The sequence below is a fragment of the Poecilia mexicana genome, unplaced genomic scaffold (genome assembly GCF_051168715.1).
Source record: "Poecilia mexicana isolate PSO_F unplaced genomic scaffold, ASM5116871v1 scaffold_8, whole genome shotgun sequence".
Lineage (NCBI taxonomy): Eukaryota > Metazoa > Chordata > Actinopteri > Cyprinodontiformes > Poeciliidae > Poecilia > Poecilia mexicana.
Genome location: NW_028263377.1, coordinates 25,296,962 through 25,318,038, shown reverse-complemented (window position 1 = coordinate 25,318,038; position 21,077 = coordinate 25,296,962). Strand labels below are relative to the sequence as shown.

At 38.3% G+C, this 21,077-nt stretch overlaps 2 protein-coding genes across 2 annotated transcripts; both read left to right on the top strand.

Moving 5' to 3' along the window:
- Nucleotides 1-255: 255 nt before the first annotated feature.
- Nucleotides 256-8,536, top strand: psmd3 (proteasome 26S subunit, non-ATPase 3). The gene is made up of 12 exons (XM_014974679.2): nucleotides 256-566; nucleotides 1,921-2,111; nucleotides 2,201-2,341; nucleotides 3,061-3,197; nucleotides 3,911-4,101; nucleotides 4,179-4,282; nucleotides 5,392-5,506; nucleotides 6,536-6,655; nucleotides 6,830-6,933; nucleotides 7,581-7,736; nucleotides 7,825-7,875; nucleotides 8,298-8,536. Exons 1-12 carry the CDS (start codon nucleotides 371-373, stop codon nucleotides 8,373-8,375), a joined length of 1,584 nt encoding a protein of 527 aa, XP_014830165.1. The 5' UTR covers nucleotides 256-370; the 3' UTR covers nucleotides 8,376-8,536.
- Nucleotides 8,537-12,937: 4,401 nt separating this feature from the next.
- Nucleotides 12,938-19,330, top strand: LOC106909046 (uncharacterized). The gene is made up of 5 exons (XM_014975346.2): nucleotides 12,938-13,109; nucleotides 14,648-14,814; nucleotides 14,900-15,004; nucleotides 16,555-16,686; nucleotides 16,766-19,330. Exons 1-5 carry the CDS (start codon nucleotides 13,094-13,096, stop codon nucleotides 16,946-16,948), a joined length of 603 nt encoding a protein of 200 aa, XP_014830832.1. The 5' UTR covers nucleotides 12,938-13,093; the 3' UTR covers nucleotides 16,949-19,330.
- Nucleotides 19,331-21,077: the final 1,747 nt, after the last annotated feature.

Here is a 21,077-nt window from a genome sequence, read left to right as displayed (position 1 = left end):
CTAATAATAATTTGATAATAATTAATCATCCTTTTTTTCTAATATGTGAAATTTGTTTTGTTTTGTTTTTTTCTAATCTGCACTTGTGATTAAAATTAAACACAAATTAAAATTAGTTTACTAATCAAAAAATATATTATTTATTCAAAGTAAAATCATCAACTTTATATATTTTCACCGGCTCTGTTGCTTGTGACTGAGCGAAGCAGGATCGAGTTATCTGGGTTCGACTGCCTCTGCCTGCTGTTTTCTCTCCACCATCAACTGCTCTGGTCTGCAGAGTGAATACTGTCCAGTCATTGTGAGGTTCAGCTTCAGCTGCTCCGATCATCGAACCCCTCAGAACCGCACAGTTCGGCCCAAACACAGTATGAAGGAGACAGCGGCCAAGCGAAGAGACAAGGCTGGCGGTCGGGACCGGGACAAGTCTAACAAGGAACCCAAAGAGCCGAAGGAGGTGAAGTCCGCGATGGCGGCCGCGGAGCCGCAGGACGTGGAGATGCCGGAGGAGGAGACTACTAACGCGGTTAAGCTGCCCAAGGAGCAGGACAGCCTCACACTGGAGGGTAAACCTGGGTCTGATGTTCGGGAAGAACCAGGGGAACCAGTCCGGTACTGAAGTCACTGTGATTCTGGACTCTTTACTGGACTTGTTAGCTTTAGCCTGTTAGCATAAGACCAACTACTGCTAGATGCCGTAAAACAGCAGAATGGGACGTAAAAGCCTCCAAAAGGCTATTTTTATGTTGTTTATTTTACGTTTAACAGATCAGAACCAGTCCAGAACTGCTTCATGGCCTGACCCAAACAGTTTTGGAGTACAGCTGGTAAACAGTGATGCAACAGAAAAGAAACATTTCAGTGTTTTGGCCTCAGGACAGTGTAGGATGCTAATGTTGCTTCTGCTGCCGAATCATTGTTTATCAAGCTATCAAATCTCCTGTAGAGCTGTTTACGGTTCTGCTGGGACCGGTCACTCCAGAATGGATCAGTTTAAGTCCATTTTTGTGGTCCGTTTGTCTTCAGATCCTGGCGAATTCGGTGATCATGGATTAAAATACAACTTTTAGGTGAAATCCACGATGTTCCTGTTGTTTAAGCATCACAGAACCGGACCTGTCATGGTTTGGATCTTACCGAGCCAGACGCAGTGTCCCAGTCCAGTTAGGAGGTTTCTCCTTAGCTACAGCTCCGTGTTCCTCCGAGTGCCTCAAGGCTGCGTCCTGGGTTAGGGTTAGTGCAGTGCACTTTTTATGACTCAACTGGGGTTGATGGGGAAAAAAACAACTTAATTCTCATTTTGAATTTATTCTCGTAATTTACGACTTTATTTCTTTAATATTATGACTTTGTTCTTGTAATTTTATGTCTCTAGTGTTGCAACGTTATCATTATAATTTTATGACTTTATTCTTGTAATTAAAACCAAAAATCTCTTAGTGTGGAACTGATACTCTGTCATAAGTTCCACCTTGTACTTAAGATCAAGGCCACTGGGAAAAAATTCTCTTTATTTTTCCTATTATTTTGTCCTTTTTTTTTTTTACATAGTTTTGAGATGAACTCAAAATTCTTTTGATCTCAGAAGCTTAAATTCTGAATTCTGAGAGAAAATAATTTTTTTATGTTCTTTAGTGACTCCAATTCTCTTCTGTAAAATTGTCCATTGTAGATTTTAAATCTTTTTGCTTTTGGTTGCGCATCAGTTCCATAATGTATAATTATTATTCAATGCTTAAACTAGTTTACACTTTTTGTTTCTTTTTTTTTTCCTTTTATATTTTATGTTTTAATGAGCCACTGACTCGTTCGGCTCTGGAAATCTGTGCTGACTGGACTTGTGTTCAGAGTTGGATGTTTGTGAAGCTGTCAGTGACCTGAGCTCCTCCCCTATCTTCATCCTCTCCTCCTCTTCCTCAGACATCAAGGAGCATGTGAAGCAGATCGAGAAGGCCGTGTCGGGGAAGGAGCCGCGCTTCGTCCTGAGGGCCCTGCGCGCGCTGCCGTCCACCAGCCGCCGCCTCAACACCGTCGTCCTCCAGAAAGCGCTCACCGGGTTCTTCACCAGCAACACCTCCACCAGAGACTTCCTACTGGGCTTCCTGGAGGAGGTGAGCCGCTCTGATCTGTTTATGTCTGGATTCCTGCTCACACAGCAGCCGGTGTTTTCACTGAGCCGTCCTCTGTCTCTGTGTCTCAGCCCATGGAGACGGGTGACGGAGACATCCAGTTCCGCCCGCGGACGGGGAAAGCGGCGTCGGCTCCTCTGCTGCCGGAGGTGGAGGCGTACCTGCAGCTGCTGCTGGTCGTCCACCTGACCAACAGCAAGAGGTACACCGAGGTGAGGAACACACACTGCTACTGGACCGGACCTCTAAATCATGAATAGATTATTGATTCTGGGCTTGGTGGTGATTCAGATTTAAAAAAGAAATGTCTGAAAATGATGCTTGTTTCTATTAGAGTCATTCATTAAATTAATTTTATTGATTAGTCTAACTGCTCGTTTTTGAAGATTTAATTTTTATAAAAACTCTACGACAAAATACAACGATCGGGCCAGGATTTTGTTTGGCCTTTCTGGAACAAAATCAAAGTCAATGACATTTTTAATATTTCCAGAATAAAGTAGTAATTTTATGAGAACTCAAACACAGAAAAACAAAAAGTTTATTATTCAAGCTTTTTTCTTATTAAAACCATTTTTGTGTTGTAATTTTAAGACGTTATTCTGGTAAAATTGAGTCTTTATTCTGCTAATATTATAACAACATTTTTGTAATTTCACAAAAATTCTAATCATGTGGCCCCAGTACTCTGTCGTCCAGCTCACAGAAGGGTTGATTTGAATTAAAACCGACTTTTTGAAAATATTGTCTGTTATTTGTCATTTTTATTTTAGAAAAGAAAGATAAGAAAAAACATAAAATTGGAAATTGGATCTGGTATGGAAAAAAAAATCAGATTTTTTTTAGCTATGTCACTCAGCCTGTGCAGAACCTGATGGTGTCTCTGACCCCTGTGACCCCTGTGACCTTGACTGCTGCTGTTCTGTTTCAGGCCCAGAAGGTTTCTGATGAACTGATGCAGAAGGTGAGCTCCAAGAACCGCAGAGCTCTGGACCTGGTCGTAGCCAAATGTTACTATTATCACGCCAGAGTGTACGAGTTCCTGAACCAGCTCGACACCATCCGCAGGTACACACACACACACACACACACACACACACACACACACACACACACACACACACACACACACACACACACACACACACACTTCAGTGCAGATGCAGTGCAGACCTCCTGGTTTGAGACATAAAAGTTTCTTATATTAGTTTAAATCAGGAGTTATTGTGAATAAACTGTTTTAAATCTAAATAACAGAAGGAACCATAAACTCTTTAAACAGTTTTCAGTGTCTAAACTACAGAACCAGAACTAGAGATGAAACGTTTCCTCTGGGTTTGAACTTTTAAATTTACTCTTCTGTCCTGTTATCTTTAACAGATAAAACCAAGATTAACATTTAAAAAAAATGTCAATATGCTGACTTTTTTTTCTGGTTAAAGTCAGAAATTATAATAAAAAAGATTCAAATTTTGAGGAAAAGTCAGAATTGTTGGATTAAACTTTTAAAATGGTTACAATTGAGATTACAATTCTGAGATTAAAGTCAGAATAATGAAATTAAACTTGAAAAAAAAGTCTAAATTCTTTGAAAATAATCAGTTCTGACATGATAGAATTATAATTCTGAGAATTCTGAGAAAATCTGAATTAAGCAATTAAAGTTAGAATTTTGAGAAATATATATTTTTTTCCAGTGTCAATAATCCTCTTTCACATAAATGTCATTAAAGGCGGCATTAGAACATCTTACATGTGACCTTGTGCCTCTGTAATCCCAGCTTCCTGCACACCCGGTTGCGCACGGCGACGCTGCGGCACGACGCCGACGGCCAGGCGGTGCTGCTCAACCTGCTGCTGAGGAACTACCTGCACTTCAACCTGTACGACCAGGCCGAGAAGCTCGTGTCCAAGTCCGTGTTCCCCGAGCTCGCCAACAACAACGAGTGGGCGCGCTACCTCTACTACACAGGTGGGACACACACCTGCAGGGGGGCGGGGCCATGGGGGCTGTGGAGGGCTCACCTGTGTGTCATGTGACCCCTGCAGGTCGGATCAAAGCCATTCAGCTGGAATACTCAGAGGCCCGCAGGACTCTGACCAACGCTCTGAGGAAAGCTCCACAACACACTGCAGTGGGCTTCAAGCAGACCGTACGAACACACACACACACACACCTAGAGACGCCAACAAACACTGAACCAATCAGAATCTCCAGGGACCAGTCCGGTCCTCAAAACTTCATTTGAAGCCGTGTTCCCCTGTTTGACCAGCAGGGGGTGCCGTTACGTCAGTGTTTGTTTTGGCCTCTGTTGGTGCATAAAATACTGGAAAATCCTTGAATTTTCATCAGGTGTTTTCAAGGTGTGGAGAGTGTTTGATATTCAATCGGCACCATTTGGTAATAAAGTTCAAACTAAAGTTTGATTTAAAAAAGCCTAAATTTCAAAAACATTTACAGATATTCTCATAAACCAAATAGAAAGAGAGGCATATTTTTTTCCTCATTGTCTGATTTTAAATCAGACTAAACTTTTCTTGCTTTTAGGTTTGTTTGAATTCCAAAATTACAATTAATCATGATTAACTGATTTTTGAAATAATTGTCAACACATTTTTTATTTTATTTCTAATATTGTATAAAGTAATCGTAGGTGGCTGAATGAAAAGGCTGCAGAATTTCACCAATTTTTAAAATTCAATAAATCATTATTTCTACTTGTTAAATGCCAGACACTTAACTAGAACGTGTTTTAAATATATTTTTCGAAACTTTCCTTGTATTTTTGTGTTTAAACATTTAACATAAATAGGAAAGTCATTTATTTTAACATGATTAGTTTGAATTGTTTCAATGTAATGAATATTTATTGTTTCTAATGGCTCAATTACTTTTTGATCTGTGTAATTAAAATAAAGATTAGATTATAATTCATATATTAAACATTAACATTTTTGATTTTCATTGGTTTTTTTGTTGAAGGGAATACAAGGTGTGTGTGAGAGACATTTCAAAACATTAAAGTTTCCTATATTTTAGTTCACCCAGAATGTAAATACAAATCAAAAGATATTCTTAATGACTGTAATAACTAATATCATTTAATAGTGAATTGAAACTCTGTTTTTATTTAATTTGTGTTGTTTTTATCTCCAAATTGTGGCTTTGGAAACATTTGAAAACGTAACATGATTGAAAAGTGTGAGTTTTACTGTGGGTAAATGTTTGGGTCCGGTTCTGATGGGCCGGTCTCTGTTTCAGGTCCACAAGCTGCTGATTGTGGTGGAGCTGCTGCTGGGAGAAATCCCCGACAGACTGCAGTTCAGGCAGCCGTCACTCAAACGCTCCCTGATGCCGTACTTCCTGCTGACCCAGGGTCAGTACACACACACACACACACACACACACACACACACGCTGCTTTCAGTTCCCCATCAGAACCAGCACCAGGCTGCTTTAAATGAATGAATCAGCGTTAAACAGAACAATGTAACGTTACGTCTGAGCCTTGGAGCTGGACTCCCGGTTTCAGTTCCCGATCAGAACCGCGGCTCCACTCCAGGATCCGGTTCTGAAACGGGATGTTACATGAGTGTGGTGATGTAATATCATACATCTGAGCTGCAGAAAAACATGAAATCTGAATGTCAGATGCGTTAAAACATTTCGTAAGATGAATTATTCGGCTCTGAATTGTTCAGCTGGAATCCCTCAGTGGGGAGTTTATGAATTATTGTTGGGAATGTAAATTATCGTAAAACGTAGAAAAGTTTGGTCTTTTTTTTAAGCAGGTCGGTGCAAAATTACAGGAGGAAAATGTAAAAATACAAGCAGCAGAGAGAAAAAGTCGACACAAACTCTGGCTGAAGTGGACAGAAGATGAGAAATTTAGTAAATTTATGGTTGTAAAAAATAAGAATATTAAACTTGGGATGATAATTTGAGATCACACATGCAGAAATCGGCTTTAAAAGGAGAAGAAACTGATCGATCTGACCAGTTTCTTCTGCAGCTACAACTGAGAGCGGAGCAGAGAAACAATTGATGGGAATTCATAAAAAATGACAGTACAGACTCTATAATTGATTCCCAGAAGAGGGCAGAGTAACTAGAAACTGTAGTCAAGAGAACTACTTCAGCAAATCAATAATTGATCAAATTTATCAACCACTTAATATTGAAAATTACATCATCAGACTGACCGAAATGTAAAGTGAAGTGGAAATTTTGGTATTTTAAAGAACCAAAATGACAATAAAATAACTAATCAGGCAAAAGAAAATATTTCCAAATCAGTTTCTTTCAATAAAAAATGTGTGTGTGCGTGTGTGTGTGTGTGTGTGTGTGTGTGTGTGTGTGTGTGTGTGTGCGTGTGTGGGTGCGTCTGATGTGTGTTTTCCCTCAGCGGTGAGAACCGGGAACCTGGCCAAGTTCAACCAGGCGTTGGAGCAGTTTGGAGAGAAGTTCCAGGCGGACGGGACGTACACACTCATCATCCGACTGCGACACAACGTCATCAAGACCGGTGAGCCAATCACAGGCCTCCGCTGCTCCCAGCCAATCACAGGCCTCCGCTGAGTGTGATGGAAAAGTTTGACAACGTACCTTGAAAAGTGCTTGAGTTTTACTGTGTGTGTGTGTGTGTGTGTGTGTGTGTATGTGTGTGTGTGTGTGTGTGTGTGTGTGTGTGTGTGTTCAGGCGTTCGGATGATCAGCCTGTCGTACTCTCGGATCTCCCTCGCTGATATCGCTCAGAAGCTGCAGCTCGACAGTCCCGAGGACGCAGAGTTCATCGTTGCCAAGGTAACCGGGATAAAAATGACTCTTAAAGGGGCGGTATTCTGTAAAATTAACCTTTTGTAGCTTTCTACATCATGACATAAAGTTATTCCCTCATTAGAAAAATACTTGGAGGTTGTGTTGCTTTGATGATTATTTCATGTTCCATCTCCATGGCAACCATTCAGCCAGCTCCTTCAGACTAGCCTGCAGCAATTAGCAAAACCCTGCTGAGCTGAAATGCTGGTAAAAATGTTGTTAAAGGGTTAACAGAGGAGCCATGTTGTCATGACTTCCTGAAGGTGGAGTTTCAGAAAGAGCAGGAGCTTCTTAAAGAAACAGGGGCATTAAATTACAAAATCAAATCATTTTTATAACACCTGGTTTTGCTATAAAATATACCTGGAAGAGGTGTGCTGTGGTGGCGCAGGCGTTAAGCACAACCCATGTATGGAGGCCTTAGTCCTCGATGTGCCCGTTGCAGGTTCGATTCCCGGCCTGGTGACCCTTGCCCCATGTCTTTCCCCATCTCTCATTACCAATTTTCCTGTCAATTAACTATCAAATAAAGGCCACTAGAGCCAATAAAACCTTTTAAAAAAATAAAATGTATACCTGGAAGAAATGACCCCTTAAAGGTGAGGCTGGTTTAATTAGACCGTTTTGCGCAGGCAATCCGTGACGGCGTGATTGAGGCGAGCATCAACCATGAGAAGGGCTTCGTCCAATCAAAGGAGACGATGGACATCTACGGCACCAGAGAGCCTCAGCTGGCGTTCCACCAGAGGATTTCCTTCTGCCTCGACATCCACAACATGTCTGTGAAGGTAAACCAGAGGTTCCTCCTGGCTGAAGCCAATCTGAGGAAACTGATCAGCTGCAGCTCCCTATCTGACTCTCTGTCTCCCCCTGCAGGCCATGAGGTTTCCTCCTAAAGCGTACAACAAGGACCTGGAGTCAGCAGAGGTAACGCAGCTTCACTTCTCCTTTTTTTGTCACATGTAAAGAGGACTATTATGTAAAATCAACATTTTAGAGCTTTACATTAGCGGTTGGCATTTATTGTATCATTTTTTATTTATTGTGATACATTTCTTATATAAGATTTAAATATAACGTTGATGCAATAAATTTAATTGATGTTAAAAAACTCTTGAAATTTTACTTTTACAAATTTTCCTCCAGTTTTTCACATTAATAAATAGCAATAAATTAGAAAAGATAATTAAATGCAGTTATTGTGTGCAGTTTAGTAATAAAAATCACACTTCTTTATGTAATTGGTGTTTTTAGAGCATAAACGCTGTAAAATAATTGAAACATTTACGGTCAAAATGTGTAAACGACTGATTTCAATCTGTCTCTGTTTCTCTCTGTGATGCGTTCAGGAGCGTCGGGAACGAGAGCAGCAGGATCTGGAGTTTGCCAAAGAAATGGCCGAAGACGACGACGACAGCTTCCCATGAGCCTCTCCGCTGACTTCCTGTTCAAACAGGAAGTAGTTGTGTGTTAACAGATCACTTATTACCCACAATCCCCTCTGTTCCCTCTCTGTTTTCTGTGTTGCAGCTTTAAACTCTGCTGCTGTTTCTTGTTCCTGACACGAATAAATCCTGTTTTTGTTTAATCTGCTGCCTGTGCTTTTTACTGAGCGCGCTCAGAAGCAGTTAGAAGGCCGAACCACCAGGAGGCACTGTAGAAAGAGAAACTGAAAGCATGATTAGTCAGAACGTGAAGTCAGAGATGAGTAATCGTGTCAAATCAAACCTGCACATGATGAACACGCATGACGAAAAGATCATGTCAGAACAGAACCAGCAGGAACCCGAACCAAAATGTTCAGAGATAAAAATCAGAACAAGACGGTCGCAATCAGATGGAACCAGATGAATCACCTGCTGGATTTAAAACCAGACATAATAAGAATCACAGTTCTGGAAGAAAATGTTTAAATAAACGAGGAAACTGAGAAGCTGGATTAATTACGACGTGTCAAACTCGAGGTTCAGGGGCCAAATCTGGTTCACCACTGTTTTTTAAGTGGCCCTCCAGACTCTGGGGCAACACATAAAAAACTTTTAAGCCAACGGTGTTTTTTGTTTTGAAATAATTTTTTTTTTCTGTTATTTTTTAACTTTTTCATACACAAGTCAACAGAAGACAAAAAAAATATTACCCTGTACTTTTTACTCTTACTTGAGTCATTTCTTGGATGACAACTTTTTATTTCTACTTGAGTAAAAATAACTCTACTTTTCCCTCTGTGCGTAAATAAGCAGATGGTTCTGGTTCTGCAGCTTCTGGCGCATTTCATGTTTAATCGGCGTTAAAGAGAAACAACATGTTGAGCCCAGTCTGAAACAGAAGAAGCTTCCAGGAATCTTATTTACTAATAACTTGAACTTTTCCTCCCTGGATCCTGGAGCCCAAACACCTCCAAGATCTGGATCCTGGCCCGGATCCAGTCGTCTCACATTAATCACGTCTGGTTCTGGACCTGCTGAACTTTCTTGGAAAACGTAGCTGTGAGTCAGCTGATCACTTCCAGCATCCAGGCGACATCAGCGGCGGGAACTTCCTACCTTTTTTCTCTAAAAGGCTGAAGAAAATCCTAAAATTTGGAAATTCCTGTTGCGCCAAATCCAAATGATTTCTCATATTTCTTCTCAAATTACATAAAAATTGTGAATTAATTATAAACAAGCTATTAAAGTTCCTCAGACTGTATTTTGTTTCAGAGGTTTTCAGTTGACAGAATTTGTTTTGTTTTATTAATGTGTTTATTAAAAAGTTTTGTGGGAAGATTTCATTTAATCTCTGGCCTTTCTATGAAACTCCAAAATTAGTTGGATTTTCTAAGAATTAAATTGTTTTTGGGACCTTGAGGAAAGAAAAGAGACATGAACTGTGACTGAATGTAAAAATGTCATTTTTTAAAAACAAAACTATTTCTTTCCCCACTTTTCACGAGGAACTCTGCCACTTCTTCTTATCCATAAAATATATGGTCAAAAAACAAGATCTGTATCATATGATGAACAAACTGAAATTCCCATAAAACCCCCGTTTTTCATTTTCATGTCGTATTTAAGTTGCTGTTCATATTTTACTGCTGGTTTGTTTTTATGTAAAATTTCGCCTGTTCCTGTTTTTGATGTTTTGTTTCTTTCACTTCTGGAAGCAGCTGGTGCCAGTTTTACTTTTCAGATTGTTAGTGTATCTGATATTTATACAATATTTGTTGATTATGCTGTTAATAAAAAAATATTTGACTTGCTAACTAAATATTAGCTAGGAAGAAAAATATTGAATTTGAACTGAAAATACATTTTTAGAAATTAAGTTTTCAGTCTGAGGCTAAATATCTAGTTAGGACCAAAACATTTAGTTATCAAGCGTATTACTTAGTTTGAAAGATATATTTAGTATGAAGCTAAATATTTAGTTAGTAAGCTAAAATATTTATTTTACGCTAAGTGTAAATATTTACTTTATACTAAAGTATTTAGTAATCCACATAATATTTAGTATGAGGTTAAATATTTAGTTTGACTCTATATATGTATTAATCAAGCTAAAAATGCTTAAACCAAAACATCTAATATGGAGTTAAATATTTAGTTTGATGCTAAATATACATTAATGTAGTATATAATGTAATACTACATTAAATACTAAGTATTTAATGTAAATATTATGAGTACCATAAACAGAATATTTAGTTGATACAAAATATTTGGTACTCCAGCTAAATATTTACTTTCACAAAGTATTTAAAAATCCAGCTAAATATTTAGTAATCAAGCTAAAAATAGCTTAAAGTAAAACATTTACTACAAGGTGAAATATTTAGTTTGACGACAAACATAAATATTTAGATAGCAAGCTAAATTTATTTTGACACTAAATATTTAGTGATCAAGTTAAATCATTAGTTTAAACCAAAACATTTAGTATGAGGCTGAATATTTAGTTAGCCAGAAAAATAAGTGAAATTTAATAGAAATGTCCTTTATTGTCCCATAAAGTGAATATTTCTGTGCAACAGCAGCAAACAACGATTAAAAGTAAGTATTCACAAAAAGACACAATATAAATGATAGAAAACCAGAATAAATAGTAAAACACAGTACAGTAGGAGCAACATTTCGACATACAGTGTAGCTTTAAACTAAATAATGAGTCCAGTCCAAGGGAATCTGCAACTGGTTCATTTAAAAATGGTCAACTGTTTACTGTGCAGAGAAACCAGAGAAGGATGTAAACACTTACTGGGTTTATTGTAACTGTAACGCTCCTTTGAGAACCTTAAAAACTCCAGTTTTCCTCAGAAACTTTTACTGTAAATGCAATAAAACCAGAAGGAAATGCTGGGATTTTATTTCTCCGACTCAGGATTAACGGATCAGCTGGAGTCTGCGTCGAGAAGGAAACGATCTGAGTTTCCTGCTGACTCACAAGCTTCCAGAATTACTTAAAGAGCGACACACATGATGACACACAGGAAGAGAAAGCACAGTCACAATAAAAACACACCCAGCTTGATACTCAAACACACCTTCGGTACATTTCCACGGGTTCACCAGGAAATGTGCATGGCAGGAAGTGAGGCGGCTGGATGGAGGTCCAGACTCCTCCTCCAAAACTCCTGCAGTCAGGATGATGCAGTCGCTCACCCTGCAGGAGCAGCTAAGATGGAAAACACTCAAATAATTCACTTTTTATTACACAAAACCTCTAATTACTTTCACATTTACTGAATAATCAAACCTGCAGAAGAAGGCAAAATAAATGAAAACACAAAATATTACCAAGAGTTTTTGGTCTAATCTCTAGTGTAAAAAAATTGAAGTAAGACAAAACTAACTTACACTTTTCTGCAAGATGCAAGAGCTTGTTTTAAGTCAATAATTCATTAAGATTAATAAAAATGTTTTGCTCTAAGTGAAATAATCTGCCATTGGAACTTGTACTTCATTTAAAGTAAACCGAGATATTTGCACAAATAACTAGACAAAAATACTTGGTAATATTTTGCGGTTTTTGCAGTGTAATCTGATATATTAACAGGATGTTGATGTTGTAAATCTTGATTCTCCACTTTCTTGAAATTAAGCAAAAATAAATGTTTGTGCAACAAAAATGGTTATTTTTGCCACTGTCATTTTAAAAATATTAATAAATGATTCCAGGTCCCTCACAAGTCCTTCATGTTTACAAAATGAAAGAAATATGGTGCCAGTCAACTCGGATACATTTGTGCTGTTATCATTTTAAGATTTAAAAAAATGTTCAAAAGTCAGCAGAAACAATTTATCCCTTTCCCCAGACAGAACAGTCGATTGATACCAGATTTGCATGATTTTTGTAAATTATGCAAATTCAAACAAAAAAAATCACAAATTTTGTAATTTGCACAAATGTATTTTTTTTTTTTTTTTTTTTTTGCTTCTTTACACAAACTTACCAATTTTTTGTACATTTTGTAATTTTTGTAAGGAGGGAGGCTGGTTCACCTTGACAACTTCTGGAAACATTTATTGATGTATTTATTATTAGGAGTACTAACTAATTAACTAACTAACTAAACAGTGGCACAAATAAAATAAATAAAATATAAAAAAATAATTAATAAATACAAAAAATAAATTTAATAAATTAAAAAAGGATAATAATTAATAAAAAAACAATAAAAAAGGAAAGTTGCACAAAAAGCAGCAGCAGCAACTACAATAATAAATTTATATAAAAAAAAAAAAACTAAAAAAAAAAAGCATAGCGGCACAAACAAAATTATTTTCTGAACAGATGTCTCATTGTCTCATGTCAGTTTTGTTTAATTTGATAGGGGAGTGGTGGATAATTTGACCTGAATACTCAGAAGTGTCTCCGAGTCCACAGAAAAGGTGCGCGGTCACGTGGTTTACCTAACCGCCATCCAAAAGCTCCCTCCCTGCGAGGCTCTCTGTGCGCGTGCACAGCTGTGACGCATTCAGGGATTCAGAGACTTCGTAACTTCGGGCTTACTGCATGACTCTCCGTCCCCGTCAATGGGAAACCCCGCGGCGAAGCAGAGCTCAGATAAAAGGTCCAAACTGGTCCAAATGGAAGCTGAAAGACAAACTCCGGAGCTGCGCAGCGGACACGCACTGACACACACACACGCACAGCCACCCTGACAGACATGGACACCTGGACAGGTAGGTCTATACCTGGAGAACATGCCGCCAACAGAGCTGTCAGAACTAGCAGAGACAGCCGCTGGTTCTGGACTCGGCATGTATGGGAGTCTGGTGGTGCCAAAACAAGGAAATACAAAGTAAAAATGTTAATTGAGTTAAAGCCTTAAAAGTTTTTAATTAGTGGTTTATTAGCATTAACAGACAGATTTTGGGCTGAAATAAACAGTTTCCAGTTATTTTCTGGGTACATTTGTATTTATTTAGCCAAAAACTGAAAGATTAGCAAATGTTAAAGAATTGAACGTCATCCCTCAGTCTTCAGCATCACTTGTGTTTCATGAACACTACCGTGATCTCAGAAGATGATTAAAAGTCCTGGAATTTAGTTGATTATTATTATTATTTGTATTGATAATGTGTTGCAGATATGGGTGAAAATTATACTAATATAAAAACAAAATTATACCTTTTTTTCTATTACAAATTAAAATTTCTTCCATCCCTCTTTATAGCCAGGAGGCATCTTGGAGTTTGGATGAATGTTGCAATGTCTTTTTTGATTGTCGTGGACTAAAATTACCGTATTGATTTTCAAGAAGCTTTTTCTTAAAGTTGAGGTCAAATTTGTTTTACAAAAAGATGAAAATGCTGCCAATAAATTTACAAAAAGGACAAGATTTTAACATATTTCAAGTGCAAACAACATTTTCAAAAATCTACTTGGAAATCTACTTTTGATAGAAATAAAATAATTTCCTGAGGAATTGGCAACAGGAACTGCATGCGCAAATCGTACTGAAAATGTGAAAATGTTTTCTGCAAAAAAAAAAGCATCACAGGCTTGGAGTTCAAGAGATATAGTGGAACAAGAAGTTAAATTAGAAAGGATCTAAAGCAGGGGTGGGCAATCATTTTCCTCAAGGGCCGGTGTCCTGCAACTCTTAGATGTCTCCCTGGTCCAACATACTTGAATCCAACAGCTGAATCACCTCCTCAGTGCAGTCAGGTTCTCTAACGACCTCATTATTTGACTCAGGTGTGTTGAAGTAGGGATACATCTAAAAGTTGCAGGAGACCGGCCCTGGAGTTGCCCACCCGTGATCTAAAGGGATTGGTCAAGAGTTTTTGGTCAGAATATACGGAAATACAGAAATTTAAAGTTTAAGAATTTCCCTAAGGGAAATTAAATAACATGTTAAAGGGGAAAGACGGAAAGATGAAAATACAGAAAATGTTTTGTGAAAACGTTGTAATGACTAATGAAAATTGTCACAATTTCCAAATGATTTTAAAATCATTCACAAATTTAGCGAATGATTTGCTAAATTCACTAAATCACTAAATTTGATAAAGTAATTTAGCTAAATTTGCAAATTTAGCAAAAAGCCTTTTGCACAAACTCATCTAAAAATCAACTGAAATTAGATATCTTACACCAATAATCAAATATGTCTGCATTTTAGTTTCAGTTCTGGTTTCTCATTTTTATTTTTGTAGTCTTATTCCTAGATAAATTTGGCACTAATCTAAGGAGTTACTTTGTTTCTTTCCTTCAGTTATCATCCTGTTGCAGTACTTCCTCTTTGCATCTTTGGTCCAATCGGCTCCGGTCGGCTTGCCATCCAACCTGCCGCCTGCGTTCAGAGAAACGGCCGTGGAGGCCAAGACGCTCGGGGACAAAATCCTCAAGGACATTTCTGCAACGCACGCTGCCACAGTCAAGGTAAAAACAATCAGTTTGGTTGGTCCAGATTGGTTGGTGTTTTCTTCTTCTCCTTTGGTTTTTAATGCGCTCCTGTCCTCCTCAGGCTTTCAGCCTGGATTCGTCAGCATCCAGCCTGCAGTTGATGGCAGCATCAATGAGAATCCCGTCCTCTCCTGTCCTCAAGGCGCCATCTGAGCACTTTACCCTGGTCAGTCTAAGGACGGGTGGGTTGGGTCTGTTGGGCGGTTCCATGTTGTGACTGAAGGATTTCAGTCCTTCAGTCTGGTGGCTCAGGCTGTTGTAAGGGTTTCTCATTGGGTGTTTATGGGAAAAAGGGAACATTTTTGTGTATTCAGGAGATCCTCAGGCTTGTTGAGTAGTAGTCAGAATTTTGTCTGATTCTAAGAAAAGCCTTTGGGATGATTTTTGGTTTAAGTGGTTCTTCATAGCCTTTGAGGCGGTTTGCACAAAGACTCTGTTTCTTGACAGTTCAGAGAGTTTGACATCTCTGAGAATTTGATGTCTCTGAATGATGAAATGGTTCCATAAATCTAAATCTGCGACTTGTTGAGTGAGTCTTCATGTTTAGTCTGTTGTGGTTTGGTATGTCCTTAAAAAGTTTAGAGATCATTCCGTTTCTTCTTCTGGTGTTCATTTGGTTTATGTTTGGTTTATTTGTGGATGTGTTAGTTTAAAATAGTTTGAGGCTAACTCAGTGCTTAATTAGTTGGAGTATCTTACAAGGTTTTAGGAATCCTAGAGGTAGTCCAGGTTGGGACTTGCCTCTTCTTCTTTTTGGTTAATTAGACAATGAGTCATTTTTTGTTTGAGGAATTTTGTAATTGAGCTCCTGGTATGAAGAGAAACATTAAGGATCATAATAAGGTGAATCTTTATGTTTCATTTAGTTTCTGTCAGGTTTTGGTTACAGTGGTTCAGTGGTTTTAAGGTTGGGGGAAACTTGAAACTGCCACTTCGCATGTTACTCACCAGCTTGTTGCTAGGTAACTATAGAGCGAGTGAGGCTAAGCTAGCCACCAAGCTAGCTTAGATGACCATGAGGGGTTGAGATTTAAGCCTTTCCTCTGCCTACCTTCCCCAGAATGCAGTGCGGTTCTTGATCAGTGTTCAGTGAAATTATTGAATATTGTATTGGATGTATTTTCTATTGATACTGATCAAGTGTCTATTGCGTTAGATATCGTTATTGTTTTATTCCCCAGCCTTAAAGTAGAGGTTCAGATGGTCCTTAGGAAGATTTATAGTAAATAAAAGTGAGATTTCTGAATCCATAAAAGCTTTTATTTATCAGTAATTACCTTAAATTATTTTATTATTATGGTGTTAGTGCATGAAGTTGAGCCTGGTGTTTCCTGGAGGTTTTATGGGACATTGAAGGTTTTTGGGCAAAAAAAGAAAATCTTACCAAGTATTTTTGGTCTATTTTCTAGTGTAGATATGTCAGTACACTTTAAATAAGACAACAATAACTTACAAGCAACTTTTCAGAAAAATATATGAGCTTGTTTTGAGTAAATAATTTCTTAATATTGATGAAAAATGCTGGTATGTATTTTTAACCAATATTACAGAAAAGTTAGTTTTCTTTTATTTCAAGTTTTCTAAGATATTTGTACTGGAAACAAGACCAAAAACAACTGGTAAGATTTTATTTTTGTCAGTGTTCATGTTTGTGAATATTTCTGCTCTAAACTTCTGTAGGAGTTTAATCATGTTTTTGCTTGTCGCCCCCTGCAGGAGACATGTGTTAGCCACATGCTAGCAGGTGTTCAGATGTACCAGAACCTGCTGGAGGTTCTGTCCAGCAAAGTGATCGGTCTGGATGACCTGAGAGCGGACCTGCGCGACCTGCTCAACCACATCAACAAGGTAAAACCTCGCATCATGTGACCGACCGTCATGTGATCGACCGTAGTCTGATTGGCTAACAGCTGTCTGTTTGTTGCAGCTAAAGGAGGTGGCGCAACTTACGGTGGACGTTTCGGATCAGAACCTGAGCACGGACCTGGCCTCTCACCTCCAGGACAGCCACAACGTCCAGGTGGCCCTCCAACTGACGCTGACTCAGCTGCGCTCCTTCTGTCATGACCTGAACCGGACCTTCAAAGTCCTCTCCATCAACAGGCCCTGAGCTGCAGCTGCACGCTAAGCCCCGCCCACCTGGGACGACTCAATAGCTGTGCTTCCATTGACTATAAAATTGCACAATTTCACATTTCGAAATATTTTCACTTATTTAGTGAAAATATTTAGGATGAGGCATCAAAATTGGTTTATTTTGCAAACCTGCAGTCACACAAGTAACATGACCAACAGCAGGATGTGACCACTGGTGGAAACCGTGAAGAAGACGACGACAGGAAGTAGTCAGAGGTTCATGGCGCTGAATGTTTTTAAATAACTTACAGCGTGAACAAACTTATTCATGTGTAATTTTAACTGCATTTCTTATTTAACATGTTTTTGTGAGTATTAGCAGAATATTAGCTGAATTTCAATAACAATTCTGCACAAAACTTTGAAGATATTACGCTAATGTAAAAAAACAGTTTGAAATTAAATTAAATAAGAAAAGGAACAACAGGCCTTCACAGTGCTTCGCTGCTCGGGCCTCATGAAAATTACACATGAATAAGGTTGTTCACCAGATAAGTCATTAAAAAAAGATGCAGCATCGTCATCCTCCAACAACTTCCTGTTGTCTTCTTCATATTTTCCACAAGTAGTAACATCCTGTTGTTGATCACGACTCCTGTGACTCAAGGAAATTTTGCAAACTGCATTAACTTTGATACAGCCGAAAACCCCAAAATCCTAGCAGTAAAACTTTTTTATCAAAAAATGTAAGTTTTTCTGAAATTATCCAAATGTATTTTTATAATTCCAATTTTTTTATAGTCAGTGAAGGCACAGCTACAGACAAAGTTTTGTGCATATCAGAGCTCAATCAGAACGGACTGAAGGATCCAGTGCGGTTTGGTTCTGCTAGATAAACATCCTAGAAGCTGCAGGCCGGTTATTGGACCATCTACGCTGAATCAGATCCAGAAGAATCCTGAAGCTCAGTGTCTGTCTCAGCACGTCGGGCCGCTCCACATGTTGAGGTTTAGCAGGAATTCGAGCGCTGCTGCAGGGACAAACGTGTTTACAAACCTTCAAAGAAGCCAGAAAGAACTGACTGGGTTTTGATGAGGGTTCTGCAGGTCTGGACCCGCTCGGCGCTTGGAGGAATCTCTCCTTCTGCTGTTTATCAGCCTCATTAGCGGAGAAGCTGCGGACTGAAAGCAAACAGTTTGATGAATGTTGAAGTTTCTTATCACCCGAGGCTGAAACGGATCAGAGTTTAATTTTTATTACTGCAGAGACAATCGGATCAACCACATCTTACATTTGTTTACTTACAGTTAATGTAAACAACCTCCGGACTACATGAGCATGATGCTGCCACCTGCCTGCAAAATGAGAAACATTTTTTACTCCTCTACAACCAAAATATCAATTTTTGTATAAAAACATTCATCACCTTCAAACAACTGGGATCCAGATGTAACTTCCTGTTTATTGACCTGCTTTTATTCTGAAGGAGCAGCAGGAAGTGAAAGTATTAGGATCTTTTTCTATGTTTTCAAGGTAACAGAGACTTTAATTCTAAAAATCCTGTTGACTCCAGTCACCAAAAGAAGCCTTTATTTGTTATTTATCAACTGCAGATGATTTATGTTGTTTTTTTTTATTTATTTATTGATATTTATTAGGTATTTATTGATGTATTTATTAACATCACTGACGGGTTGTTGGATATTTTTATCGTTATTTATTTGAGTCGGACTGAATCCAGGTCAGATGGCTGATAAGAGGCCACCGAGGGCGAGAGAACCTGAAAGCAACCACTGATGACGTCATCACTTCCTCATGTCCTTACCTGACCTCAGGATTTGATCAAGATTTCAAAATAAAATATTTTTTTATTTTTTTTATATATTTATTATGTTTTTATATTTGGAATAAATATTTATTCAATTTTGGAGAAATTTAGATGAATTCTATGTTTTATTCTATGTTTTAAAAATTCTATGTAAATTTATAAATTAATTTACTAATAAAACTGTCATTTTTAAAGGATACCATATAAAATCAACTTTTTTAAAACTTTATGTCATGTTCTAATGTTATTCCCTCATCAAAAACAAACCTGGTTGCTTTGATTCTTTTCTGCATGTTTGAAAAATCCTTGAATCTCACTTTTCCCCTCAGACTAGCAGCAGCAGCAGTTAGAAAACACATAGTGTAACTGTGCTGAGCTCTTATGAATGATTGTAAATGGCATAATGAGGAGCATTGTCGTGATGATAGATTGAATGATGTCAGAAAGAGTGGAGCTTCTTAAAGAGACAGCGGCCCAATTTCAGGTCCTCAAGTTGCAAAGTTAAATATCATTTCCGTTGTTTGTAATAGAGAGTTGGGTCGTAACTAGTTACATTTACTTGAGTAATAAAAAAATCTCTAAAAACTATGCTGTACTTTTTCATTTTATTTGAGTAACTTATGAAGTATCGTTGCTACTCTTAAGTAAAATTTCTGGATTCTCTACTTACTGTAAATTACAAAAATTCACCATGTGCACACACACATGCAGTTTTTGTTAAAGTTTCATAAGTTTTATATATTGTTTAAATATATTTATTTTATTCATAATTAATTATTTCCATTTTGGTTTCTAAAATGCTCAAATTTCTTCATAACTTTAAATTTTGGTGCATCTGATGCTGTAATTTTTAAATGTTAAATGATTTATGTTTCGATCAGTTACTCAGTACGTTAGTCGCCTTTTTACCAAATACCTTTTTACTTTTGAGTAATTTCTTTGATGGCTACTTTTTACTTTTACTTTAGTAAAAACATGTTTAAGTAGAGATACTTTTACTTGATTTCAATCCATTTTTACACACTCTGCTCTCCTCTGTTGATGAATACAACATTTTTATTATAACGGAAAGCAACAGTTACTCGATTGTGTTTGGAAAGTATGTAACACCGCCCCTCTAATACACCTTTTCTGTAAAAACTACGTTAGATCCTTAAAATAATAGGAAAGTGATATTAATTAATTAAAACACGTTTCTGTCCTGCTCGAGTCCAACCAGCAGAGGGCGCTGCTGCAGCAAAAACCGCATAGGGATCCTGATAAGGAAGAAAACAAGGTGATACTGCAGAGGTTCATATCTCTGACTGAAACATTCAGGTTTTGTATCAGGTTTTGTATCTGAAAGTCTGATATCAGCATCCTGAAAAGATTTAGAAAGAAAAGATTATGAGAAACCTGGAATAATTATTAATGTAATTTATTAACGTTTTCTATTGTTTTTATGTAAAGTATTTTTATTTTTAGCCTCAAAGCCTAAGAATCAGCTGTTTTTCTCATATATTTCATAATGTTTTTCAGTCTCATCATCCTCTGGTGTCTTTGTCCATCCCTCCATCTCCTCCATCCAATCCTCTTCCTCCTCTTCTTCCTCCTCCTCCTCCTGCTGTCCTTGGAGCTGCTGTTTCAGGACCAGGCTGCAGTGTTCTGCTGAGTAGCGGTGAAACAGCACTCGCTCGTCAGCAGATAGCTCTCAGCTGAGCCCCAGAGCCCCTCAGGAGGGAAACTACGACTCCCAGAATCCTCCGCTGCAGCCCCAAAGTCGGTGCAGATCTGAGAGGAACCCCAGAGGAACTCTGGGAGACGTGGTCCGACTCCATCAGCTGCTCCCGGAGGCAGAGGGAGGAGAGGCTGACGTGCCATGACAACAGTCGGAGGGAGACGCGCTGAGAGGTGAGACCATCTGTTTGTTTCTCTTTCTGTGTCTCTTCATCGTCCTCCGTCCCTCCTGTCTGCTGTCCAACCTGTCCAACCCTCTGCGTCTGTCTGACGGTGTGTCTTACAGCCGGGAACATTGTGTGTTTGTCTCAGAACTGCAGAGACAGTGTGTGTGTGTGTGTGTGGGGGTGTGTGTGTGTGTGTGTGTTAAAACATCTCCACCCAGCCTGTAGTATCTCCCAGACCTCCTGAGATGATGCAGCAAACAGAAAAACACAGAAATCAGGACACAAAAATCACAGAAACGAAACGAAAAACGTTTGAACACCATCTGCTACAGCGGTGTTCAACCTGTGGTCCGGGGCCTTCTGTGGACCCTGAACTGATCTTGTGTGGCCCATAGTTTTATTTTAATTTTTATTTATTGCTGACAAATTAAAATCTTAAAATAGAAAATGTT